This window comes from Sarcophilus harrisii, chromosome 2 (genome assembly GCF_902635505.1).
Source record: "Sarcophilus harrisii chromosome 2, mSarHar1.11, whole genome shotgun sequence".
NCBI classification, from domain to species: domain Eukaryota; kingdom Metazoa; phylum Chordata; class Mammalia; order Dasyuromorphia; family Dasyuridae; genus Sarcophilus; species Sarcophilus harrisii.
The window spans coordinates 270927141-270939297 of NC_045427.1; the positions used below are offsets into that span (position 1 = coordinate 270927141).

Here is a 12157-nt window from a genome sequence, read left to right on the forward strand (position 1 = left end):
CTGAATTAATGCCTGACTGAAAAAAAAAACCCCACAGTTACCAAGAGAAGACATCCTTGAGATTCGCCAGGAAAGGTCTGTTTTTTTGCTCGAGGGTGGGACGGTTTTAGATCGGGCACAGGCTGAGGGCAGGCAGCGGCAGCAAGAGCTCAGCAGGCAGCTCACAGCCGAGCAGACCGGAGGGGGTTGGGGTGTGATCTCAGCAGTCTCTGTGGGGAGAGCTTCACTACAGGATTGGATACTTTGCCCTGGCAGCAAGTCAGTAGCCCAGCAGAGAAGCTAAAAACACCGGAGGTGAAGAATACAACCCCAAACAGCTGGAGTTCCTTGAGACCGGCCACCCCTCCCCCACAGTGTCTCAGCACGCTCTCAGAGTCTCAGAGCGCAGGCGCAGCACAGTCCTGCTAGTGCCTCGCTGCTGCCCCCTCAGTCTGTAGAGGAAGCTCGGTAACGCCACCCAGCCCCTCCCCCCAAAAAGCAGATTCCATTTGGGGCTTTTTTTCCTTTTTCTTTGCTAGTTTGTCTCTGATTCTTCTCTGACAAAATGAGCAAAAAGTTAAAAAGGACTTTAACGATTGACAGCTTTTATACAGTCAGAGAACAGACTCTAAACCCTGAGGAGACTAAAAACAGATTATCTTCAGGTGAATCCCCACAGGAGGAGATCGTCTGTTCCTCAGCACAGATGAATCTCATAGAAGAAATTAAAAAGGCTCTCACAAGAGAGCTAGAAGAAAAATGGGAAAAGGAGAGGGAGGCTTGGCAAGAGAGACTGGAGAAGTCATTCCACTCATTTAACAACAGAGTGGATAAAGAAAACAAATCCTTGAAAAATAGGATTAGTGAACTGGAAACAGAAAATAGCTCTCTAAAGAATAAAATTGGCGAAATGGAAAAACATTCCATAGAACAAATTGGACAATTAGGAAAAGATATAAAAAAAGTGAGTGAAGAAAACACTTCATTGAAAATAAGAATAGAACAAATGGAATAGAATGACTCTAGGAGACAAGAAGAATCAGTCAAGCAAAACCAAAAAAAACCAAACAATGGAGAAAAATGTGAAATACCTTTTAGGGAAAACAGCGGACCTGGAAAACAGGTCTAGGAGAGACAATCTGAGAACCATTGGACTCCCAGAAAAATACGATGAAAAAAAGAGCCTGGACACTATTTTCCAGGAAATTATCAAAGAGAACTGCCCAGAAGTCATAGAAACAGAGTAAAATAGACATTGAAAGGATTCATCGATCACCCACTGAAAGGGATCCTAAAATCAAAACACCAAGAAATATAGTGGCCAAATGCCAGAACCCTCAAACAAAGGAAAAAATACTCCTAGCGGCTAGAAAAACCCAATTCAAATATAGAGGAGCCACAATAAGGATCACCCAAGATCTAGCAGCATCCACATTAAAAGATCGAAGGGCCTGGAATATGATATTCCGAAAGGCTAAGGAACTCGGTATGCAACCAAAAATAACTTACCCAGCCAGAATGAGCATCTTTTTCCAGGGAAGAAGATGGTCATTCAACGAAATAAGTGAATTTCACCTATTTTTGGTGAAAAAACCAGGACTTAACAAGAAGTTTGATCTGCAAATATAGAACTCAAGAAAAACCTAAAAAGATAAAAAGAAAGTTATATAACCTCATTGATTGTGTCCAATACAGAGTTTTAATTAACTTTTTTCACTTAAAAAACATATTTCCTCTTTCTCTCATCTTTAACAGCTGAAGAAAAGTATTTTTAAGGCCTCAAAATAGATATGTGGGAATTTGCTTTACTTGTCCTCTATGAATTTGTGCTATCTAACCTCATCTGGGCCTTTGTTGCAATAAGGAAACCTTTTTACTTCTCCTTAATTGGCTCTTCATTGAATTCACCACAGTAGCTCTTCCAAAGCTCCTCTTGTTTTCTAAGCCTTCCATAACACATCTTTACTCTCACAACTAAAGACCTCAATGAATATTTGGAAAACAGAAACTATTTGCTATAGGCTCCAACTTCTCTTTTTCTCTCTATCTTAAAGCTTTTTGACATCATTTCATCCTTAAAACCCCTCATTTGATTCTATAATCCCCTCAAATTCTACTGCGTTATATTTCTAGGTAATAGAAAAAGCTTGTTGCTTTCACTTCTCCCCTATGTCTCTTTCAGCTGTTTGAAGTTTTCCAGTTTCATTACCCAGTTGAAGCTGCTCCCTCTTATTACTTAGATATTTTTTATTGTCAAAGCTGATGGCCTTTTTTTCATTACTTATCCTTCTTTACTTCTCTGCAACATCCAACAATTCACCATCCTCTCCCTCTCTGTATTTTCTTTCTGGGTTTTCTTTAGTTGGTCCTTCTTCCTTGGTTCTGTTGAGAATACCTCCATCCTTCCAAACATTCAGGTTCAAGTTTTGAAGTCATCTTCACTTGTCATTCTCTTTTACTCTACATTTCCAATTAGTTGTGAATAAAATCCTAGACTTCTGACTTACAAAACAATGAAATTGGAGGGTGAAAATATGTGGGAGATTACATGGTACAGAGTACTAGTTCTAAGGTTACAAGATTTGGCTCAAATATCTTCTCAGATACTTATTACCTTTGTGATGCTGAGCAAATCATTTAACTTCTCCAGGCATCTGTTTCTTCTGCTGTAAAATGAGGGGTTTTGACTAGATGACTTCTCTCTTCCCTTTTAGCTCAGGGTCTTAGATCCTATAAAAATTAGATTATTTGTAACCTTAGACTGGTTTCAAGTCATAGTTATTTGAAAAGTTTTCTTAGAAGTCTATTCCTAAAAAATGTACAGGTATACACTCTATCTCTGATTTTCTCTGTCTCTCCCTCTTTTCTCTTTCTTTCTTTCTCTCTTTCTCTCTCATACATGCACACACACACACATTCATAATGCATTAATTAAGTGACTTTCTTTTAAAAGATCAAGCATCCCTGGGTAGTGCTTGATATTTATTTGTTGTTAACTAAAAAGCTTTTAGCATACTGGAACTTCATTGGTTGTTCTTATGGGTGAAGCCAAAAAATAATGTATCAAATAAGGCATATAATCATATTTATTAAAATTGTATTTGTTTTCCTTTTTGTAGGTGGAGCTTTCTACACTGCAGAAACTAGTGAAAATGCAAAGCCACACTATCATAATTCGTGGGCTCTTATTCTTCATGCTACAGCATTGTGGCTCACTAGCACAGGCTTCATTGTAGCTGACCCAGATGAAGGAGCAACTAATCTCTCAAGACCTGTAACACCGACTACAATGTGTCAGGGTTCTTCTGGGGCATCAGTGAAATCCCCTGAGGATGTTTATACAGACAGATTTCACCTTATCTTGGGTCAGTGACAGTATATGTAGACTATTTGTAAGTTATGCTTTATCTCAAATCTGCTCTCAATAGCTGTCAAACTGATCTCAGTGAATAGTGTAATTAATTGAATTTCACTGACTTGTTATTCCCTATGTTAACAGTAAAAGTTATGAATTCAAAAAAATACATGCTTAATAATACTTAATTTTCAGTTCAGTATTGGGATATAGGTTGTTTCAGAAATCTGTATCTCACACTCTCAAAATTATAGGCGATGGAATTTCAGAGATTAATATGGTACAAAGATTAGTAAAAGTTAGGGTTTCATAGGTTCTTAATTTTCAAGTGTGGTATTATAGCTATCATGAAACAGTTACAGAACAATGTCTTTCAGTACCTTAAGTATGATATGAGAAAACCATTGACTAAATGAAGTAAACTCTTTTCACTCAATTTCTATGCATTTTTATGTATTTATGCCAGTAAAGCTCTGAAGGAAGTTGACTCTTCTGTATTTCCATTGGAAAATCAAGATGTACTTTTAAGTTATGGATTTGCTTTAGTCAGTCATCTTGGGTAACTGATAAATTTAAATTTTTCTTCTGTCATTTTTATAGCTTTCAACAAGATGAAGCATGACTTAAAATTGCAAAGAGATGAGTTTGTATTTCATAAGTTTTTTTTTTTTTTTTTTGACAGAGTGCCAAAAGTTTTATTTTAAGCTTTCATATTTTAAAATTGTTGTGAGACTTTGGGGATAACCTATATGTGTACTCAAATAAAGTCATATATATCATACATTTAAAAGAAATATTAGAAGATCTAAGACATTAAAAGACTGGATGGCTTTATTTTTGACATCACTATTGATGACTTTCCCTTCTTCCATTAAAAACCATGAGAGAGAAAAAAATTGTATGTTTTCATTAGTTTAATTAATCTACCTCTCAAAACCAATTCATTTAGGCTCTCTAAATTTATCTGTTTTAACTGTGATTTATTTAAATGATTATATTGTATACTTAGTCTGATTTCATAATGTAATATGTACTGTATTTCTAACCATTTATTTTTATATAATTTTACAAAATAATTCTCAGGGAAGTCTTTTTGTCTATAGGAATCAGTGTGGAATTTCTCTGTTCCCTGCGTTCAGATGCAACCATGGAAAGCATCACTGCTTGTTTACATGCACTGCAGGCTTTACTGGATGTTCCTTGGCCCAGATCTAAGATTGGCAGTGACCAGGTAAATTGTTCGTCTGTTGTCAATGATTTCATGAATCATCAATTTGGGTTAAATTATTAACTATAACACTAACTTTCTATGTACTCCCATTAATATAATTTTGTAATTATTATTCTGTGGGAAACAATGAATTGGCTGCTCTCAGAAAAACCTGGAAACTCCTCTAGGAGCTCATGCAAAATGAAATGTACTGTATACAAAGTAATAGCAATATTGTGTGATGATGTTTATTAGTGAATTAGTGAATAAAGTGAATGACTTTATTCTCAGCAATACAGTGATCCAAGACTACTCTGAAAGACTTATGATGAAAAATACTATCCGTACTTAAAGAAAGAACTGATTGTGTCTGAATCCAGATTGAAGAATAGTTTTGTTTTTTTTTTTTACTTTATTTTTTTGAGGGATTTATTTTCTGGGGGGTGGGAATCTATGGATTGTTTTTCTTTTTGCAATGTGACTTATGGAAATATTTTGTATAACTTCCAATGTGCCTTGTTAATGAAGTGAGAGAATCTGGAACTCAAAGTTTTAAAAACAAATGTTAAAAATTATTTTACATATATTTGGAGAAAATATCAAATGTGGAAAAAATAAAATGGAATATCATTTTGTATTGTCAAAGCATTTACCAAGTTATTGCCATCTTAGCTCTATGAAAATTTGGTTTTGTACTAATATCCTTAGGTCTAAAAAAGTGTTATAATAATAGTGCCTTTGTTGTATCATAATTTTTTTTCCTGCAGATTTGCAGTACAAGTACTCCTTCCACCAACATAGATCCCTTTATATCTTGATAGATAAGATGTTCTTCAAAAGTTTCCATGACTTAAAAAGCTATTACCTAGTTGCCAAACTATTGTAATATTTATCTTTCCAATTTAGCTATGCTGCTTTTCAAAGTATGTTAATACCTTCAATATTGAAATCTTTTTAGCTAGATATATAAGCTATAAATCTTGTGCTTTTGTTACATGACTGTTAAGAAGTAAAATCTTATTATGTGTAACCACATGTTTCAGGAACTAGCCATTTTCATTTTTATTTCTGTGCTAGCCGTTTAAATGTTTAGTTTATATTAACTTCAGTGTTAGAACCACTAAATGTAACTTTATTATGCTTTAGTGATTCCGTAATTAACATTGGCTGAGTTTTAGATGGTATTTTTCAAAAGATTCTTAATGTTATTGAGCTCATCAGTTTTTTAGTGTGAAATGGGCTTTTTTGTTTTGAAATAAAAACCAAGTATTTTTCATCTTTTAGTAAATAACTTTCTGATACTTTGGTGATTTCCATTGAATTAATCAACCTACATACAGATTCCTGTTTTTGCTTGATTGTGTATTATATTTTTAATATTTGACTATACTATTTAATTTGAGGTTTTTTTTCCCAAATACTAAAATACATAAATAAATAGCATGTTTGCCAGTTGAATTTCAACACAGTATTCTTGCCATAGGACTTGGGAGTTGAGTTGTTGAATGTACTCCATCGAGTAATACTGACTAGAGAGTCACCTTCCATTCAGTTAGCTTCACTTGAAGTTGTAAGACAGGTTATCTACGCAGCCCAAGAACATGTAAAGGAAAAGAGGAGAAGTGCAGAAGGTGAGTAACAGAAGGCCAAAAGTTGATTGCAGAGTATCATCAGAAAAGGGTATTACATGCTTGGGGGTGGGGTGGGGGGGTGGGAGGGTGCGTTGAGGGAGAAACATGAATAGATAAGTCGGTACAAGATGAATGAATACAGAGTAAATTTTGAAGGGGGCGATCAATAATAACTCAAGCAAGCAGGAAGGATTTCCTGTGGGAGGTAGCTGGGCTTCTAAGCTGGGGATTCAACAAGATTAAATTATAGAGGAAATTTACTTCAGGCATGTTGAGAAGCTTTCCTGCCTTCTTTCAATGATCTCATAGCTGTTATGGGTTACAATTGTTATCATTGTGCAGAATGACTTGTGTGTGTGTGTGTGTGTGTGTGTGTGTGTGTGTGTAGGTGTAGAATTCTATAATCTGCTGTTCACACCACTTGAATGAGATGGGAGACTTCAATTCTATTCCTTCCTGTGATGGATGGATCACCAAGTCTTATTCCTTGCCCTGCCTCTGGCTGTCAGACCAATAGGCACTGAAGTCTTTATCTACTGATTCAAATGACACCTGGATCTTGTCATCTGCCTAGCATCTAAACTTCCTTTTATATGATATCTCTTGTGGTATTCTCCTTCTTTTGTATAATATATGATTCTCTCTGGGAGCAGGTTTCTTAGGGAGGTTTTCTGGAGGCAGCCTTAGTTTCAGCTCAGAGTAATAATCACCCCAAATACAGCCAGCTGATAAAAATCCAAACGTTTGTTTTCTCCTCCCAAGTCTTATCTCTTTCCTTGGGCCGGGTAGCTTTCTTAGAGGCCTATCTCTCTGCTTGGTTTCAAGAGCTCTTGCAGCTTGTAGTCTCCAGCTCAACTCCGACTCCTGGCAGTCTTCGGAACTGACTGTCTGCTGACTGACTGACTGAAGCTCTTTTTATGCTCGGTGTAAAAGGTTGACTCCTCCTCCGGGAGTGGGATTATGGGAGGTGTGAATTCACAAAGTTACAAAGTTAACTTTGTGTATCTCCCATACTTGTGAACTCCAATGTGTAAACTCTTAAAGGTGCAAACCCAAACACACTAGCATTGCTTCCATAATTCCACTTAGTACCATGTTTCAAGTTTTGGCCCATAACATTTCCTCATAGGATCAGACCAATCATACTGAACCATGCTAAATTAGATAATTATTGTCTCTATCAATTCTAATGACTTAACACTTTGTAAGGATTCCAACAGTCTCTCTTAATTTAAACTGTGAACTTCATGAGAGCAGGGACTGTCTCACCCTTTCCATTTTATCCCCAGCATCTTTACTTGTTAGTAGCTATTTCCAACTGGATGTACCATAAGCTTCTCAATGTATGTCCAGAATTGAACTTATTTTCTTTCTCCTCAAACCTCATACTCTTCCTAAGTATCTTGTTTCTATTAAGTGAATTTCTACTCTTCCAGGTTTACAACCTCCAAGTTATCTTTGATTCTTTTTTCTCCCTCACTCTCTATTTGTACTCATTTACCAGTTTTCATCAGTTCTACCTCCAAAACACTATTGCATCTTTTCCCTTCTCTTTATTCACAAAACAATTAACCTCATCACCCTTTGATTAGATTATTTCAGCAAACTCCTAATTGGTCTCCCTACTTCTAGTCTTCCTAATCCAGCCTCCACACAGCTGATAAGTTAATATCCAAAATTATCAGTTCCCTGTTCAAGAAGCATTAGCCACCTCCCTTTTGCTTTTGGGATAAAATAGAAACTCATTTAGTATTTATTTGAACACCACCTATCTGGAAGCAAAACAATCTTTGCTTCCATTCTGATAAGGAAGACAAAGTACCTGTATAGCCCAGCAGATGGAGTACTGGGCCTAGAGTCAGAAAGACATGAGTTCAAATTCACGCTCAGAAGCTTACTAGCTATGATGCTGGGCAAGTCACTTAACTTCTGTATGCTTTACTTTCCTCAACTGTAAAATGAGGATAATAATAACACCTACCTCCTAGGGTTGTTGTGAAGATCAAATAAGATAATTACTATAAAGCATTTAATAAATGCTTATTCCAAAAGGTCAAGAATTTCAAGGGAATTAATGGAAAAAGAATGCAAATGAAGATGGCCTATCTGTACCCAATCTAAAACTATATTATAAAGCAGTGGCCATCAAAACCATTTGGTACTAAGAAATAGATTAGTCAATCAGTAGAATAGGTTAGTTTTACAAGGCACGATAGTCAATGACTACAGTGATGTAGTTTGATAAATCCAAAGACCCCAGCTTCTGGGATAAGAACTCATTATATAACAAAAATTGCTTAGAAAATTGGAAATTAGTTAGATAGAAACTAGACATTGACTCACACCTAACACACTATATACCAAGATAACGGGTATATGGGTTCATGATTTAGACATAAAGAGTGATATCAAAGCAAATTATAAGAACAAAAGATAGCCTGTCTCTCAGATCTGTTGAAAGGGAAGGAATTTGTGGCCAAAGAAGAACTAGAGTACATTATGAAATGCAAAATGGATAATTTAAATTATATTAAGTTTAAAAGTTTTGTACAAACAAAACCAATGCAAATAAGATTAGAAGGGAAGCAATAAACTGGAGAAAAAATTTACATTCAAGGGTTTTGATAAAGACCTCATTTCTAAAATATATAAAGAATTGATTCAAACTTATTAAGAATTGATAAATGGTCAAAGGACAGTTTTCAGATGAAGCAATTAACCCTTTCTAGTCATATGAAAAAGTGCTCTAAATCACTATTGATCAGAGAAATGCAAAGTAAGAGAACTCTGAGATACCACTATACACCTGTCAGATTGGCTAAGATGACAGGAAAAGATAATGACGAATGTTGGAAGGGATGTGAGAAAAGTGGAACACTGATCCATTGTTCATGGAATTGTGAAGGGATCCAACCATTCTGGAGAACAATTTGGAAGTATACCCAAAGGGCTATCAAACTGTGCATACCCTTTCATCTAGCAATGCTTCTACTGGGCCTGTATTCCAAAAAGATGATAAAGGAGAGAAAGGGCCCCATATGTGCAAAGATGTTAGTGACAGGCCTTTTTGTAGTGGCAAAGAACTGGAAACTTAGTGGATGCCCATCAGTTGGAGAATGGTTGAATAAGTTATGTATATGAATATTATAGGATATTATTGTTCTATAAGAAACAATCAGCAGGATGATCTTAGAGAGTCCTAGAGAGACTTACATGAACTGATGCTAAGTGAAATGAGCAGAACCAGGAGATCATTGTACATGGCAACAGCAAGGTTCTATGATGATCCATTAGGTTGGGTGTGGCTCTTTTAAACAGCTAGGTGATTCAGGCCGTTCCAATTGTCTTGTGATGAAGAGAGCCATCTGCACCCAGAGAAAGAACTGTGGGAACTGAGTGTGGATCACAACACTCTTTTTGTTGTTTTTTGCTTGCATTTTGTTTTCTTATTTTTTTTCCTTTTTGATCTGATTTTTCTTATGCAGCAAGATAATTGTAGAAATAGGTATAGAATTGCACATGTTTAACATATATTGGATTACTTGCTGTCTAGGGAAGAAAGTTTTGAGAGAAGGGAGGGTGGGTGATATTTTGGAACACAAGATTTTGCAAGGGTGAATGTTGAAAATTATGCATGTTTTGAAAATAAAAAGCTTTTATAATAAAAATAAATAAATAAAAGCTTATTCCCTTTGCCAGTATAGACTCTGATTAATTTCATACAATATTGTCTTGGCTACTGGTAGTCACTTGCATATTTGGAAAGTACTGATGAAAATCTTTAGGCCAGCACAAGTTTTGCCATGCTAAATCATTTATTTTGAGATCTGTAAAGTGCCCCCTTAATGTGGATAATCACATCTCTAGAATAATTCATGAAAGTTTATGAGTGAAACTGCCTTTGAAATTATTATTTTGGCACTGGCCTTGAGTCAGAAAGACCTGAGTTTAAATCCAGCCTCAGACACTGAACTATTAGCTATGTAACGCCTGGGCAAGTCATTTAACTCCAGTTGTCTCAAAAAAAAAAAAAAAAGTATTACAGATTTTTGTGAGGCATTCCCATCCTATTCCAATTCTGCGGTCTTCACTTAGCTATCAGGTTTTAAATAGCATTGAAACCATTTCTACAGCTATATTTGTTACAATATCTTTGTATCCACCTATGCGTCCACCTGGTTAATCAATTAAATAGAAAATATTTTAAAGCACCCAATTTAAGAGTAAAATATTCTTTATTTCTACTGAAACATAGTTTTAAATAATAGGACCTTTAAATAATAGGTTCCATGATTGTACTTTGTTTCAGACATGACACATAAATATTTACTTTAGCAAACCAAAAGCTAGAATATTTGTCAAAACTTAATTTTATTCGTTGTAGTTGATGATGGAGCTGCTGAAAAGGAAACCCTGCCAGAATTTGGAGAAGGAAAGGATACGGGAGGACTGGTACCTGGAAGATCTCTGGTGTTTGCAACATTGGAGCTATGTGTATGCATTTTGGTCCGGCAACTTCCAGAGTTAAATCCTAAACTGACCGGTAGTCCAGGAATAAAAACTACAAAAGCACAGATTCTTTCAGATGATGGAAATAAGTTGGTTTCAGCAGCATTAACTATCCTCTCAGAACTTCCTGGAGTATGCTCTCCCGAAGGTAGGATGTGATATATGATTTTATTATATGGATTGGGAAGTGGGAAATAGTCTTAAGAGATAATCAAGTCTAGATACTGATCTTTTTGTTAAACTAGTTTGAAAGACAGAAATCTAGCTATTGTTTTTAATTCTTTAACAATATGACATTTTTAGATTCATTGTAATATAAAATGTTGAAAACAAGAGATAGTTGTTATAAAAAACAGAAGATTGATAGACTTTCCTATAATTGAAAATCCTTTTTTAATAAGTGAATGAAAGTCATTAACACATAAAATGGGAGAGTCAGGTAGTTTGCTATTTTATACTTTTATATTATTTATAATCTAATGTCCTAGCCTTGAATGGAGATAAAATTTTGACATTACAACCATTTCGCTTTGGATCCAAATCATGCTTTTAAAAAAAAAAAAAAAAAAAAAAAACTTGTTTGAATGTTATTATCAACAATTATAACATTGAAACATTAAGAATTACTCTAACTCTGTAACATAGAGAAAGTAATTATGAACTTAAAATCTTCACTATTATTTGCCTTCATTTTAGAAACAAATCTTATATCTAAATTTCTTATCAACTACTGATCTAGAGTGACACAAATTCTTTGTATGCATGCAATTCTAAAAATTCAAAGTATATTCAAAATGGTATAAAAAGAGCCCATGATTATAATATCTGCAACAGTGGCTAACATTTATCTAATACTTTAAGATTCTTTGCACATGTTGTCTCATTTGAATTTCACAACAGTCTTGGAAGGAAGATATCATTGTCCCAATATATAGATGAAGAAACTGAGACGGAGGTCAAATATCTTGTCTAAGATCACAAGGCTAGTATCTAAAGCAGTATTCAACACAGGTCTTCCTGACCTGAATATTCTTTCTACTAAGCCACCTAGTGACAATAGACAGCCCAATATTAGGAAACATTGTTATGAAATAGATATTGATATAAAACAGTATGACATTTTAAATCAATCTGTATTTAATTTTATTGGGTCTTACTACATATAATTTTACGTAGTTAAATCTCTTATCTTAATAATAATTACCCCTTCTACAATGAGATATATATGTCCCATTTTGTAGATTTTTTTTTTTTTTTTTGCTGAGACAATTGGGGTTAAGTGACTTGCCCAAGATCACACAGGTAAAAAGTGTTAAGTGTCTCAGGTCAAATTTGAACTCCGGTCCTCCTGACTAAAGAACTGGTCCTTTATCCACTGAGCCACCTAATTGCCCCTTTGTAGACTTTAAAAAGAAAAAAAAGATTTAAGTCAATGATTTTGTTCACACTTATGGTATTATATGATCTGAAATG

General features: G+C 35.0%; 1 protein-coding gene across 6 annotated transcripts in view; it reads left to right on the top strand.

Moving 5' to 3' along the window:
• HEATR5A (HEAT repeat containing 5A) overlaps nt 1-12157 on the top strand; it is a 156661-nt gene that overhangs the window by 123564 nt on the left and 20940 nt on the right. For all 6 annotated transcript variants that reach the window (XR_004231970.1, XM_031952256.1, XM_023501135.2 and 3 more), the window contains 4 exons: nt 3099-3344; nt 4438-4565; nt 6028-6175; nt 10560-10832. Coding sequence is in view for 5 of the 6 variants with exons in the window: in XM_031952256.1 (XP_031808116.1) it covers nt 3099-3344; nt 4438-4565; nt 6028-6175; nt 10560-10832 (795 nt within the window). In the remaining variant the exon portion in view is untranslated. The remainder of the gene's footprint in view (nt 1-3098; nt 3345-4437; nt 4566-6027; nt 6176-10559; nt 10833-12157) is intronic.